Source organism: Strongylocentrotus purpuratus, unplaced genomic scaffold (genome assembly GCF_000002235.5).
Source record: "Strongylocentrotus purpuratus isolate Spur 01 unplaced genomic scaffold, Spur_5.0 spur5_scaffold_6, whole genome shotgun sequence".
In the NCBI taxonomy this organism is placed as follows: Eukaryota; Metazoa; Echinodermata; class Echinoidea; order Camarodonta; family Strongylocentrotidae; genus Strongylocentrotus; species Strongylocentrotus purpuratus.
Window position 1 is genome coordinate 57634231 of NW_022145612.1, and position 15747 is coordinate 57649977.

The 15747-nt window shown below is 37.7% G+C and overlaps 1 protein-coding gene across 2 annotated transcripts; it reads left to right on the forward strand.

Moving 5' to 3' along the window:
- Nucleotides 1-491: 491 nt before the first annotated feature.
- On the forward strand, nucleotides 492-15204 carry LOC115919198 (guanine nucleotide-binding protein-like NSN1). Of its 2 annotated transcripts, none has more exons than XM_030972373.1 (13): nucleotides 492-600; nucleotides 5911-6104; nucleotides 6820-6936; nucleotides 7492-7714; nucleotides 8324-8427; nucleotides 8972-9116; nucleotides 9747-9834; nucleotides 10264-10375; nucleotides 10863-11071; nucleotides 12055-12191; nucleotides 12785-12990; nucleotides 13514-13703; nucleotides 14233-15204. In XM_030972373.1, exons 1-13 carry the CDS (start codon nucleotides 579-581, stop codon nucleotides 14355-14357), a joined length of 1872 nt encoding a protein of 623 aa, XP_030828233.1. In that variant the 5' UTR covers nucleotides 492-578; the 3' UTR covers nucleotides 14358-15204. The 2 variants fall into 2 exon arrangements, with proteins under 2 accessions (XP_030828233.1, XP_030828234.1); XM_030972374.1 differs by having other exon boundaries at nucleotides 12785-12985; nucleotides 13512-13703.
- The last annotated feature ends 543 nt before the right edge of the window (nucleotides 15205-15747 follow it).

Sequence of the window (15747 nt, forward strand, 5' to 3'; positions counted from 1 at the left end):
ACGACTATTAGTTGTCAAATCGAGCCCCAAAATTAATAGTCTTGATTTTCAGAAATTGTACCGAATGGTCATACGTTTTATGCTGCGCAAAGATTAAATCAGTTTAATCTTGATCATCACAAGAAGTAGGTTATTGATGTAGACAAATGCTCATGTACCCTGTACAATCAGGTAAAAAAATAACAACCAACCAATCATAATTAATAATAATAATTTAATTATATTCGGTTCTTGTATGTATAATAGCACATATCACATTATATCGCTTCCAAATGAGAGCTTTGGAAATTATTACCCCTGCTTTAGCATGGCTGTCAGTATGGTGCTCTAGTATTTCAAGGAATTAATTGCACTATATTTATTAAATAATATAAATGTATATATTTTATCTAAACAATGTTGAAACAGGGTGCCCTTTCAAAAAAAATTAAATCCCTCCCCTCAAAACGGCCGAATTGTCAAGGGCCGATAAAGCTTTCAGGTACCTAGACTTTAAATTCTCGACTAGTTATTTCACACACGTGCATTTCAGGAACTTTGTGTTTTAGTAGCCAGATTGCAAAGGAAAAGTTTTAGAAATGCCGACTAAAGGCCAACCCCGTAAGTTTCTTCCTTTTATTAGAGTTTAGAATTAACATAGCAGTTGCTTAATATACATTGGCAATCACCATAACCATTGAATTTAATCGTTTTCTTAGAATGATCTCGAATAAAAATGAACAGTCTCATTCAGCCCGACACGTTTGAATTCTTGTATTGTAGACTAATGCATAGATCTAGACTAGTCTAGATCTAGAGTAAAGGAGCCGGTAATCGGCCAGCTCCCGTTTTCGGCCGATTGGTTGGATGCAAGGTAAAATCACTCTAAAATACCAAAGAAGACGTGATTAATATGCCTGCACCAGAGTGGCAATACAATGGACCATGCTTATCAACGGTGGAAATCACGCAAGAAATAGGCAGCTAAAGAAACTTGATGTAAACAAATCTGCTGGTCCTGATGGATTCCACCCTAGAGTGCTGAAGGAATTATCAAAAGAGATAAGTTGCCCACTGGCAATTATTTTCCAAAGGTCCCTAAGTGAAGGATTCCTGCCAATGGACTGGAAGGCGGGAAACGTGATTCCTATCCACAAGAAAGGCAACAGACAACTTGCTAGTAACTATAGACCAATAAGTTTAACCTCTACTATTGGCAAGGTTATGGAGTCCATTATAAGGAATGAAGTAATGGACCACCTAATCGACAATGACATACTACATGATGCCCAACATGGCTTCACTCCCGGCCGGTCATGCTGCACACAACTTATGAAACAAATGGAAGACTGGACTAGACTACTAGACCTAGGGAAACCCATAGATGTGTGTTACCTAGACGTGAGTAAGGCCTTTGATACTGTGCCTCACCAACGGCTCCTGAAGAAAGTCCAAGCCTACGGCATCGAGTACCAGGTTCTCAAGTGGATCGAAGCCTTTTGATAGGAAGAGTTCAGAGGGTTGCAATTGGAGGGGACTTCTCAGAGTGGACTACAGTGATCAGCGGCGTGCCTCAAGGTAGCGTCCTCGGGCCCCAACTCTTTGTCCTCTATGTAAATGACTTGCCCTGCAAGATTAGTAACGGCATTCAAATCTATGCTGATGATACCAAGATATATGGAGAAGTTAGTACATCAACCCAACGAGACTCAATACAGGAGGATTTGAACAAAGCAGCTTCCTGGGCCAAATCGTGGCAACTCACCTTCAACTCAGCAAAAACCAAAGTTATGCACATTGGAAAGGGTAACACCAAGTCATTGTACCGCATAAACAACCAAATAATTCAAGAAACTGTTGCAGAAAAGGATTTGGGTGTCATGGTAGATGATGAGCTGACTTTTCATACACATATTGACACTGCAGTTAAAAGAGCCAATCAGACGTTAGGACTTATAAAGAGAACTTTCACAAGAATATCAAGAGACACATTACCAATCCTGTTCACGACCATTGTTCGCCCTCTTCTTGAATATGGGAATGTCATCTGGCATCCAAGGTCTAAGGCTGAAGCAGTGAAAGTTGAGAAGGTGCAAAGAAGAGCAACAAAGTTAATTCCCGAGATCAGACACCTATCCTATCAAGACAGACTTAAGAACCTCAAAATGTATTCACTGCAATACAGAAGGATAAGAGGCGACATGATTGAGGTCTACAAGCTGATGAACGGACTCGTAAACTCCGATCCTGCAGCCTTCTTCACATCTGCTCCTCATGAAGCTACAAGGGGACACCACCAGAAGCTGTATAAGCAAAGGAGCAACACAGTCCTAAGAAGAAACAGCTTCAGTCAGAGAGTAGTAGAATCCTGGAATAGTCTTCCTACATCTGTCATCTCCTCATCCTCAATCACTTCTTTCAAGATTAGATTGGACAAGCACTGGTCCTCTCAGCACCAAATGCTTCCATAAAATTTATTTGTGCGTCCACCCGCCATGCGAGCAAAAATAGTTAAGGTTCTTTTTCGAACGAAGCACCACTCAATGAAACGACCGGAAGTTTCAACAGGATCACCTCACACTTCCGTATACTGATGCTGATGCTGATAACACATATCCCACTCATACCATACCATGCCAGTGTCACTGAAGAACCACATTTGCAATGAAAAATAGACTCTAGGGTAGAGTACCCAGTATTCGGTCACTTAAGGGGAAATCACTAATATTTTGAATTCTTACCTCTTTCATTGGGCAATCTACCCATCAAAAGAAAAGAAATTTATTCCTCTAACAGGATTTTATAGTCACTGAAAATATAGAATAACGATAAGCAAAAGACTTCCGAAAGCAGACGGAGCATTTTTCTGCCCAGAATTCGGTCGCGCCGACTAGAATTCGGTCACGCGATTTGTGCGTGGTATCTCCGTTGCAAAGGAGCGTAGCGTATTTGCGCACTATTTTCACACAATTGCGCGATAAAGCACTGAATGTCAATGCGTTGACCGAATACTGGCTGAGCGATACCGCATGGCAAGGGTATCGTATAAATACCTCTTGCACATCGGCAAGTGCGTCATTTGCAAATTCGCTGCGATGGAGCGAACACGGAAGTGATTCTCTTCACACACATACTAAATTCATTGCGACAGCACACGTAGTTGTTTCGCAATAGACTTCTACATATGGCTATGCATGTTAGCGCATGTGCTAAGAGAACGCGAAAGTGCGGAAAGTTGTGCGACACTGACCAATTTCGAGCTAAGTTGGAGATCTTTCCGGGGCCCTAAATCTGATTTAATTTTGAGAGTTAAGAAAAGTTGTTCAGCTGCCTGATTTGTGCAAGTTTCGTGGCTCATAAGTTATTTTTTAAATTGTTACAGCTGTTGAAACGGCTGTCTGACCGAATACTGGGAATCGACCGAATACTGGGCGCGCTACCCTATATCCTAAAATATCACATTTTAGCGATGTAATCGGCGGTCCCGCTACCCGAATCTGAAAAATCGAGTATCTTACGCGTGTATGTAAGAAATATGGGTACCATAAAATCAGCTTTATTTCAAGTATTTTTCAGATTTAGAGCCCGATTTTGTGTTAGTCGCAAGCTCAAAAGTATCTCATCGCATGTATTAAATCAATGCAGCCGGACCCTGCCACGCACACACGATATGTCTGTCTAATTCAGATTCCAACTTCCGATCACCGCTGTGCCTGTCTTCGGCCAGGCGAGCACCAGGGAGCTCCGGCGTGGGATACCTGCTCCGCCCGCTTGTGCTGTACATCAGCGCGGAAACGCACGGCGCGCGTGAGCGCTTCCTATTGACTTTGTACATGCGGCCTTACACTGAAACGCTCGGCCGATAACTGGCTCCAAAACAGTGAAAATTGAAATGAATATTGTCATGGCAATTCGTGATTTTTTTCTGGGATACTTTTTTTGTTTAAATAATAATAATATTTGCTTCATGATTTGAACAAGAAATGATAATAAATAGGAAGTAAAGAGTCCAAAAAATAGGATTTTGTCTTAAGTGGCCGAAAACCGGCTCCTTTACTCTAGACTAGGGTAGCGCGCCCAGTATTCGGTCCATTCCCAGTATTCGGTCAGACAGCCATTTCAACAGCTGTAACAATTAAAAAAAATAATTTATGAGCCACAAAACTTGCACAAATCAGGCAGCTGAACAACTTTTCTTAACTCTCAAAATTAAATCAGATTTAGGGCCCCGGAAAGATCTCCAACTTAGCTCGAAATTGCTGCACTTCCGCGTTGTCTTAGCACATGCGCTAACATGCATAGCCATATGTAGAAGTCTATTGCGAAACAACTACGTGTGCTGTCGCAATGAATTTAGTATGTGTGTGAAGAGAATCACTTCCGTGTTCACTCCATCGCAGCGAATTTGCAAATGACGCACTTGCCGATGTGCAAGAGGTATTTATATGATACCCTTGCCATGTGGTATCGCTCGGCCAGTACATTGACATTCAGTGCTTTATTGCGCAATTGTGTGAAAATAGTGCGCAAATACGCTTCGCTCCTTGGCAACGGAGATACCACGCACAAATCGCATGACCGAATTCTATTCGGCACGACCGAATTCTGGGCAGAAAAATGCTCCATCTTCTTTCGGAAGTATTTTGCTTATCATTATTTTATATTTTAAGTGATTATAAAATCCTGTAAGAATACATTTCTTTTCTTTTGATGGGTAGATTGCCAAATAAAAGAGGTAAGATATCAAAATATTAGCGATTCTTCCTTAAGTGACCGAATTCTGGGCACTCTACCCTATTTTTCGGAAAAACATTGATATTAGTTGATATTAACCATTTGTTCCGTACAGTCCCCATAGGACAAACTTCAGTCTCTATAATCGGAGGCTCTAGTGGAGCCAGACGTAGTCTCAGTGGAACAACCGACAATCAGAGAGACTGAAGCTTTTGGTCTAAGTCTATGTAGCTTTAAGGGCTCGCTGGAAATGTTTTTTATGATATTGTATTCCAGCGAGCTTTAAACAGCTCCCATACCACCCTGCGGAGAACCAAGTAAACAAACCCTAAAATGTGTCCGAAATCACACCTTCCCACACCCGACCAATATTGGACAGTGGCCTCGATAACTTTTATGCCACTTCTACTCCTAATTACCTCCGGAATTTCAAAATCGTAGGTAAAAATAACGAAATAATAGCAAATATCTTACCTGAACAATACAGCCTAGCTCCCTTTTCACGTGCAGCGTGTGACTTTACGATCTCTACACAATGGTGTTGACCTCTGACTGGCACTTCCGTAATTGTGCTGCTTCCGTATAATGCCCTGTATGAGTGTTATTCAGCGCATTATACGCGCGGATCGGAATTAAGAATCGCCGCTGACAACCCTTATTTTTTTAGGACACGTCTGTCCGCGTTTACGAAAACGATTTAATGCGGACGATCCTTATTCTTAGACCAGCACCCCTTCTGCTGGACAATCATCCCCTGGCTAATAACCAACGGTAAAATTACCCTCCACGGACAACCACCCCTGACTCCTGAGGACAATAACCCCCTCCCCCCAAAAAAAATATTAAAAAAAAACAAATAAAATAAAACCAACTTATTTTCAGGGAGAACTTCCCCTTTAAAGATAAAGTTGAGTCCTGGTCATATGCTAGCTGTCGTCCTTAGACTGTAGCAGCCACAGCATAAAAACGGCTGGTCGAAGAAGCTTTTTTGCATCGGAAGACCGCTCATGCGCATTACCAACCAACACAAGACAGAACATAATGAGCTTTTCAGTCGGTGATGTTTCTGCACAAGTGAAAACGGGAGCGTGAAACATCGCAATTTTTCCAAAATGAGGTATTTGACAGTAGAAATGCACCTATTATCATTTGTTTTTCTGTTACTTTTCTTTCCCCCACACCACACCACTCCCACAGGTAAAATGAAAAGCAAGCGCATGACTTGCAAGCTAAAGTACAAAATAGCTTCAAAGGTGAAAGAGCATAACAGAAAGACAAAAAGAAAAGAAAAAAAGAAGGGACCACAACGGCCAAAGAAAGATCTTGGGATTCCTAACTTAGCTCCATTCAAAGAGGCCATCTTGAGAGAAGCTGAAGATCGAAAATACAAGGCAAGTACTTTTATTAGGATCTGAGCTTGAGGGTTTTGGGATTGAAATCATTAGTCACAATTGACCAACAGCGATACTGTAATTAAAAAATTGTTGCCATGATGTGGCTATGGATAAGATATTGCAGGTCTCGTCTAGCCAATTTATGCTTATGAGCCCTTGATCAGCACTAATTCTCTCGGATCTCTGGATGAATATCTATCCCGTATCGCAACCATGTATCTATAGTCATAGACCCCTACTAATGAGATCGGTTCTAAGCTGCTGAAGTGAATTTCACCAATATGCTACTCTCTCTCTTTTTGTTTTGAGAATGAGAGAGAGAGAGATGAGAGTATCTATGTAATCTTATGCCTGTTTTTTTTGGCAGGAGTGAAATCAATTAAAAATCTTAGCAAGATAATGACCTTTTTTTAGAAATATGTATAGAAAGTATAATCTACAGATGTACATCAATACAAGCACTTGAAATAGAGAAGTAAACCATTTTTTAGATTTTGTTTTCAAAACTATAAACTCAACTGCTAATTGTTTTACCTTTTTCTTTCCTTGGTAAGTCAAATTTAAAGACAATATCTGAAAGAAGAAACAGGAGAAAAAGATTCAGAAAAAGAAACAGGAAAAAAGTAACAAAAATGAGAAATTACAATGAAGTAGAAAAGACAGTTACATGCATGAATTGATATGATTAAAATGTCATTTTCTAACCATATAGGCAGAGGAGATGAGAAAGAAACAGAAAGAAGTAAGACACAAGGAGTTCTTGAAGAATCGCAAGTTAAGTCACCTACAGAAGGATGCAGAGCGAAGGCAAAAGTTGTTTGAGAAGAAGGTAAATTAATTCAATGTTGATTCTAATCTTTATCAAGCCGTCACAATCACTCCCGACTACCAATAATACTAATACTGCTTCAGTTATTATTCAAGAATTTGTGTCATAAATATTGTTGTGTTATTTGTTTTGTCTTTCTTTACATTTTGGCAATAGTTTGATACATGTGTAAAATATCTGTTCTATCATGATAAAGACAGTAAAATTCTGAAGTTATACATATAATCTGCACAAATGCAATTACTTCTTAAAGCATATTAATAATGTCTAAATATCTATGTCTGTTGTTTAGGAGTCAATGATAATATTGTTTGTATATTGTTATGAAAGCTGGTTATCTTTTTTTTCTTCATTTTGCTTTGCCATACATTACTGAATTATACTTGTACATGTATGTCACCCTCTAAACATGATTTTATGCTTTAGTGCATAGAAATACATTTACATAAAATTCAGTCTGATCCAATTATACTGTTGCATTTATGTTCAGCATTTCTTTCTGGAGAATTTAATGAGAGCTTTAAGAGAAATAACAATCAGCTTACTTCTTGACAGTCTGAGGGAGGTAAGACCAAGGAAGGAGGTGCCGCAGCCCAGGATGTGGAGAGCTCTCGCAAGGCATACTATAAGGAGTTCAAGAAGGTCCTGGAGGCTTCTGATGTTGTGATTGAGGTCTTGGATGCCAGGGATCCCATCGGCTCCAGGTGTATCGCGCTGGAGAAAGCTGTGCTGGCATCAGGGACCAACAAAAAATTGGTTCTCCTACTCAACAAAGTCGGTAAGGGTGGCATGATTTGAATGATTTCTTCCCGATTCCCAAAGTTATCGATGATTAAAATGAAACAAATATAACCTCTGTATTTATGATTGTTTCACCATTTTCATAATTTCTCTTTTGGGAGCAATGATAGCTTAAAGGAATATTTAGCACCACTTTAGACACCTCTGATAGTTTGTAATTACTCTGCAGTTTGTTAAAAACACTGATGATGTGATAATTCCTGTACCTTTAAAACCTGCTTCCAATTGGAAAAGTTGCTAAAATTAGTAGTTTGGTCAACTTATTTTTTTGACATATTCCACACTGTATGTGTGTAAAAGTTATTTGATATAAAGAGGAGGGAGAATCTTCTGTTATTTGTGCTATCATGTGTAGAAACCTTTTGGCCCGAATTCACAAAGCAAGGTTTGAGCTCAGACCAAGGTTTGAGCTCAAACCTCCTTTTGTTTCGCCAAACCTCCTTTTGTTCTTTACAAACCAGGTTTGTAAAAAACGCGTAAAACGCGTCATATGACGTACGAAAACCAAGGTTTGTCGACAAACCTCCTTTGTGAATTCGGGCCAATGTGTCTATCTTGGCTATTCTCTGTGTCCTTCACTTATCAGATCTGGTTCCAAGGGAGATCACAGAGAAATGGCTGAAGCATCTTAGGAATGAGTTCCCAGCAGTAGCCTTCAAAGCTACCACACAAACTCAGAGGTCAAACCTTGTAAGTCTTTATGTCGCACCATTCCTATCCTTTGCTTACTTACAATTACAAAGATCAAGAAATAAACAGGATTTCCTCCTATAACCCCCTCCCCCCCCCCCTACCAATCACTGCATACTTCCATTGTTCACTTTGTGTGATTTAAAAATAATCTTGAGTTCTTGTAAAACAGAAAATACGTTTTCATAATATCATACATAATCTACTCTGAATTTTTCAACATTACGAGTGAACAATAATTGTCATTAACAATAAATTAGTACTGAGCAAATACAAATAATGAAACCAAGTTAGGAGTCCTTGCATGTACATAACACAAGGTCTCTGTATGCGCTGGTTTGATTAGTGTTTTTTATGGATGTGATTGTAGTAGGTTTTCGTCACTTCGTTCATAATTTGGTAGTCGTAACAGCCCAACTTCTGCATGGTAAGATTACACTTAAAAAGAGGTATATGAGTTTATTTGAGTGTATGGAAAGCTCAAACCCACACGTTCCCCCGTTTAACATTGTGTTCTCTCTGATCCTCTACTCCTGCTTTCCAGTCCCAGTCCAAAGTGCCCGTCTCAATGTCGTCATCAGAACTCCTTCAGACCAGTCACTGTCTAGGAGCTGACTCTCTCATCAAGCTTCTCAGTAACTACTGCAGGAATGTAGACATCAAAACATCTATCACTGTAGGAATCGTAGGTAAGATATCACACACAAATGATTTCACAGGAACAGTTGGTAAGTTGTCGTGCACAAATTAATGATTTCCATGGTGGCGATGTTAAATGATATACTCCTCTAATCCTACATGACATTAATTTGATGCTGGTATTTTGTGTGACAGCAAATTGTGTGCTGTAAAACCATAAACTTTAAGCAACAAAAATTTATATAAAAAATTGTTCACAATGGCCACTTTTGGGCAAAACACTTTCATCAATTACAACTTTCATTGATGTAATTCAATCATTTTGTAGCATCAAAATCTAGGCAAGCTGGATCACTCCTGCAACTCATGAAAGTTACTGTTTTTATATCAAATTTCAAATCATGTTAAAGTAAAATTGAGTGTGTAACTCAGTATCTGACTAAATGACTATGCCATATTGTAGTGCAGTGTAGATCATTTCTAGGGCAGTTTTAGAAAATTTCTTTTTTAAATTTTAAAATGGAGATCTGTAGATCATCCTCTGCAGTTTCAGTCATATACATTTTAGAATAGAATATAAGTCACTGCTACTTCAATAGTAATTGCTACCAATAAGGTTGACCTTTGTTTTAGAGAGGCTGTACTTTAATTTGTTGCTATATTCTACTTGATCATAACAGGTTTTCCCAACGTTGGAAAGAGCAGCATAATCAACAGTCTGAAGAGAAATAAAGTGTGTACAGTTGGAGCCATGCCAGGAGTCACAAAGTAAGTCTCATCTTCTTCCATCTCACTGTCAATACTGCAGACATGAGAGTGCTCTGGATGACAATTTGAATGTTGTGGGGAGGGGAGGGTTTGCCAAACCTGAGATCTTTGAAAATGTTCAGACCTGCCCCCCCCCCCCCCTCGTTAAAGAGCTCTGGTCCTGCCCCTGTCTATATTTTGTTAAGACTGTTTTAACCTTATGAGAACAATTTATGTTATCCAATAGTCAATATATCTATTCATTCTTATTAAGAAAATAATTTCATTGTGATTGCCTTGATAATTTTTTTTCTCTCCCTCTCTCTCTCTCTCTTTATTTTTATATTAAGTTTTAATGAATTCCATACTAATGGTCTCCTTATGGCGAACATGCCAGGCAAAGCTCTTGTTTTGGGCATTTCTGTAATATCCTATCCCCTCTCCTTACAGAGCCAAGCAAGAGGTACAGCTAGCCAAGAACATCAAACTTCTAGACTGTCCTGGTGTTGTCATGGCAACAGGCAACAGTGAATCTGCCATGGTCCTAAGAAATTGTGTCAAGGTAGGCACAGACTCTAATCAAACTTATGTATGTAATGTTGTGGTATGTAATGGTGACTAAAGAAGAATTTGGTGCCAAGAAACACACTTTTGTATTGTTATGTGCAACTTTTACATAACAGGATCATGTAATGTACCCTGTAAAGTACAACTGCAATCAATTGAAATGTCAGGCACCTACTTACAAGAAGTTCTTGACTGTCTCCTGGGGAGAAGGGGTTTCCCCTGCTTTTAACCCATTTGATAATGAGATGACTTGAGTCTTTAGAAGATAATATCCAACAGGCCTATGGAGGAGATCAATAAATTGTAGATTTATCTCTGGAAAGACAGGAATAAGGATAGGATAAGTTAGTAAAGATGTGGTGTAACAAGGTCTCATCTAGAGCTGGAAATTGCTAAACCATATCATTGAGAGTAGGGGAACAACATACAACAATGTTTTATGAGATATTTACACTTTCTTCCACCTTTATTGTCATGGACAGCTTGAAACAATATCAGATCCGATGGCTCCTGTAGATGCCATCTTGAAGCGATGTACAAAACAATCCCTCATGCTTCACTACAACATCCCAAACTTCAGCAATGTCGATGACTTTCTCTCACTACTGGCAAGGCGGTATGGAAAACTGAAGAAAGGAGGCTTAGTCGATGTGGAAGGTGCAGCTAAAATCATATTACAAGACTGGAACACGTAAGGATGATAGTTTAGTTTAACTTGCTAGTCTGCAAGCACAGACTTTTTCTAAAAGTTAAGCAAAATTGAGGGTGGCCAGAGCCAAGCCCAAAATCAAAGACATGACCAAGCTGTGGTAAAAATACTCAACAGTAACAACTACAACAAGGCCTGTGTTACTGTACATAATGAAATTAGAAAAATGCTTAAGGATGAACATTACATTTGATTAAAGGGAATAATACAAAGTTTTGGGAAATTTTGAAAATTGGGTGGATAGTGATTCTTTACAATTTTGATATATTTGGATGCCCCTGTGGATGTATTAAAAGCATATGAAAATTTGGGCCCAAAGACACTTCTATTTTCGAGAAAAATTAAATACAACAATTTACCGGTGCTCCCGGTAAATTTTAATAAATTTCAAATAGCGCCTAGGCCGTACAATGATAGCTGCGACCATGAACTTCTCAGAATATGTAGTTGTGGTATATAATTTCCAAGCTAATCTGTCGATTTTAGTCAAGAAACATTATTTTATAGCTTAATTAATATCTTGACCTTGAGAGGGAGCTATACAACATAAAGAGTTTATTATTTACAATTTCATAACTGTAGACTCAATTTCAAACGCGAAAATGTTCACTGAATATTGTAGGATCGCATATAATAATAATAATACAATATTTATATTTATATTTATATTTATATTTATATAGCATATGCATATGCTTCCAATATGTTCATTTGAACCAAATTCGTGACCCCATACCAAAACTTTGTATTACCTTTCAGTTTGATTGAATTTGTTATAATTAGTAATATATTGATGTGGTTTATATAATTTCATCTTGCATCATTCTAATAAATATTACTTGTGCTCTATACCATAATCACTCAAGCAGTTATTCAAAATAAGAAGAACCCATTTGTGATTACTTTATTTCGTCTTTACATTACTTTTTTTCTTCTTCTTTTGTTTTTCTTATACTATATTTCAGTGGTAAGATCACATACTACACACACCCACCAGAACAGCATAGCTTACCAAGTCACATAGATGCTTCCATAGTTACACAACTGGGACAGGAATTCAATGTAGCTTCATTAGAGAAAGAAGATGAGAAGATCCTCAAAGGTATGTGGACATAGGTATCCTTGGTGCGATGTACTTCCACATAGCAACTTGTAACTGATTTAATATGACATTTATGTGCGATTTATCCGTGTATAAAATATAATTTTGTTCCCTCTCCCTTTACAGCAAAATGTCAAAATGAAATTGAACTTAAGCATGCTAAAATTATAGTGAAATGTTGCATTCATGCATTAAAAAGTAATTTTTATGCTAAGAATGTTTTTGCAATCGTTAATCCCTGGGTTAATGAATAGATTACCACGTATAAATTCAAGATCGGGGGAGTGTAGTTTCTTTTATTATGGCCCCAAAATTTGGAATACCCTCCCTTTCGACCTCCGTACCTCTCCCTCAGTTGAAATTTTCAAGAAAAAACTAAAAACGTACCTCTTCAATAAGTAAATTGTAATTCTAATATTTTTGTTTGTTATTATAATTACTCTTTTATACATGTATTATCTTGTGTTTACTATGTCATTATTTCTGTAAAGCGCTTCGAGCAATTCGTTGGATGTTGCGCTATATAAAAGACAATTGTATGTATGTATGTATGTATGTATAGATAATAAATGCATATTTCTTGATTTCTACAGGGTTAAGACATGAACCTACAGCCAGAGGGATGGAAATAGAGACCATCGGCCAGTTAGAGGGGATTGTTGATGATGAAGCACTGGAGGCAGAGGAAGAAGGGGAAGAAGAAGATGAGATGGATGAAGAAGAGGAAGAGGAGGAGGATGACGAAGAAGAGGAGAGCGATGAAATGGGAGATGATAATGAAGAGGAAGAAGAAGAAGAGGTAAAAGAAATGGAGCAATTAAACTATTTAATGAAAATATTGTAAACAAGTCTGTCAAGATTTAAAAGGCTTGCGACAGAAATTGGCCAGTTAGCAGCTTTTCTAGCATGAAACCAACATTTGAAGCCCTGATATCCTGTTTGGGATAATTTAATTCTAATTATATTCAGAGAATGAAAAATTGATGCGATGTTACTAGAAGAATTATTTTTAAAAGGGTTGCAGAAGAATGTACTTGATCAGAAATTTGTTAATTGGCAAATAACAAATTCCAAGCCATTCTATAACTGAAAATTGATAAGGAATGTATGTTTTCTGATTCTGTTCTATCTTTGTGTGCCATTGAGAAAAATAAAACATTGTTGGGGCAAATAGTGTGAAGTGCCTTACAGTACCAGTTATTTTCATGATTTATTGCAAGTACATACCAGATTTGTCCTTTATAAGCAAATCTATTTTAACACATAGATGTAAAATCATTTCTCCTTCTATTTAATTTGTAATGATTGATTTATTTTTTAAGCTTAATGAAGTAACTGTCAAAGTGCCAGAATCCAAAGCCAAAGCAGCAAAGAGCAAAAGAGAGAAAGTGGAGAAGCTGAAGAAGGGAAAGCCAAGCAAAGTAGACTCCAACTCCCCCATTGGTAACCAACAGCTCAACAAAGCATCAAAGCTTGCTTTCAAGAAAATACTCAAGAAGAGGAAAAAGTCTGGTAAGATGAACCTATTTTTTTTTTTTTTTGTTTGTTTGTTTAATTATCTTTACTTGTTTTTTTTCTTCCATTTTTTTTAAAGTCTATTTTGTTTCCCATAAAATACATGGTCACATGTTGCAGCTTTTTTTTTCTTTTTTTTTTCCTCTCAACTTGAGAAATTCCGTACAGGCAACATTCTTCTCCAGTCTTGAGGAAAAGTTTGATTTCCAGTAACATAAATCTTATTTATATCTTATTCTTTTACAGACCTGCTACAATTTGTATCAAATGTAATTTAGCAAAGATTCTCTAGATATGTATAAAAAATCTCTCGTCTATTTTCCAGGGTTGAAGGAGTTTGTAAAAGTACATGTAGGTCTTGAGTCTTGAATACTATCAGTGACAGAATATTGTGCTTGTCAACGGATGAATGTGAATTTGATCAATATTTATATTCATTTTTCTTTTTCTTATGTTTTTGCCATTACATGTGCCTCGGAGGTTGAAAGCAATTTTAATTATTTTCATTCTTTGTTCTTTTTTCTAGATAAACTGGCGACTGTTCTGTCTGATGAACTCACCCAGGCATTTGACTTCTTCCAGTCGGGTCGAGGAGACAGTGATGATGACGGCGATGATAACTACAGCTTTAAGAAAGACTTTTTCCGATGATTGTAGGAACAAATTTGAGACCCCAAGGACATTTGAGAGATGTTACAAGAGGACGTGGCTTTGCTCGTCTCTTCTCATTTGAAATAATTTCATAAACTCTTTGCAAACATGATGATTTCTAAAGTGGTGTTGTACATCAGGATCACTTGTTGAGACCTTTATCAAATGAATTATTATTTTATAAGGCCACTTTAAAAAAAAAAAAAAACCTATTTAATGCTGGAGTCAGACAACACTGCTGATGCTCATAATAAAACAAAGGGTTATTATGTGCAAGAAGTGCAGTTATGAATTGGATGTTTAGGCTTAGGGTAGGCTATTCATACATGCATATACAGGATCAGGAATTGTGATGTTTCAGACTATTTATTTTTTTTAAAGTCACATTAAGTAACATATTTGGCATACTGGCTATCCTGCATATCAGTTTCTGTATATGATACTCTCCCCCCTGACATGTAATGAGACATATAATCTTTAATGTTACATTTTTATGAATGAACCAGTATTTTAATTTTTTTATCAGAAATGAAGAAAAGAAGTAATGATATAGAGAATATGTATTTATGAATCTGTCCTCAGAAAAGTTTATAGAAAGAATATATGTCATGTGGTATATTCTGGAATAATTCTTTTAGCCTTTCATCTTTATATTCACTTAGATGTTTATTGTAATTCCTCAGTAATACATGTGTATTTATCTTTTTGGTGGGTTTAAAGGGGGGGGGGGGTGGACATCTGTAAAAAAAAAAAAAAAAAACCCTAAAACAATGTATCACATCATGGTGTAAATCCAAATGATTATGTTTTGTCAGGTATCAATAAAGTTATTGAAGCTACTCACACATTTTTCTTTGAATTTGTTTGGATTTTTTACTGTTCATTTGATTATCAAATCTTGTCATTATTTTCCAATAATAATATAAAATAGTAAATATATACAATGATATTTTTGAAATATCCATCCTTTGTATGGGTGGTCATATGTTGATAATAACAATGATATATTGAGGGTTCAGTGACACAAAGACATAAATGCCATAATGAGTATTTGATATCAAAATGTGCAGAAAAATGTGGGCTTTCCAGGAAACACAAAGACTTAGCTCCATCCAACGCCCCATTGAAGTCGATGGCTAGTGAAACATAGAGGCTGTTCACACCGGCAGAGATAGCGCGCGCTAGACCGCGCTATCTCTGCGGTGTGGAAGGTACAACGTCTTTTCGGTCCGCCCAACAGCGAGCCACGGCGAGCCAAAACGGCGTGCCACTCGAGCACCTCTTGGGGGTGGTCCACGAGAGATAGCGCGGGCTAGCACGCGCTAGAAAAAAGGGGGTGCTACGATAGACCGCGCTATCTCATTTCGGTGTGAACAGCCTCATAGACTTA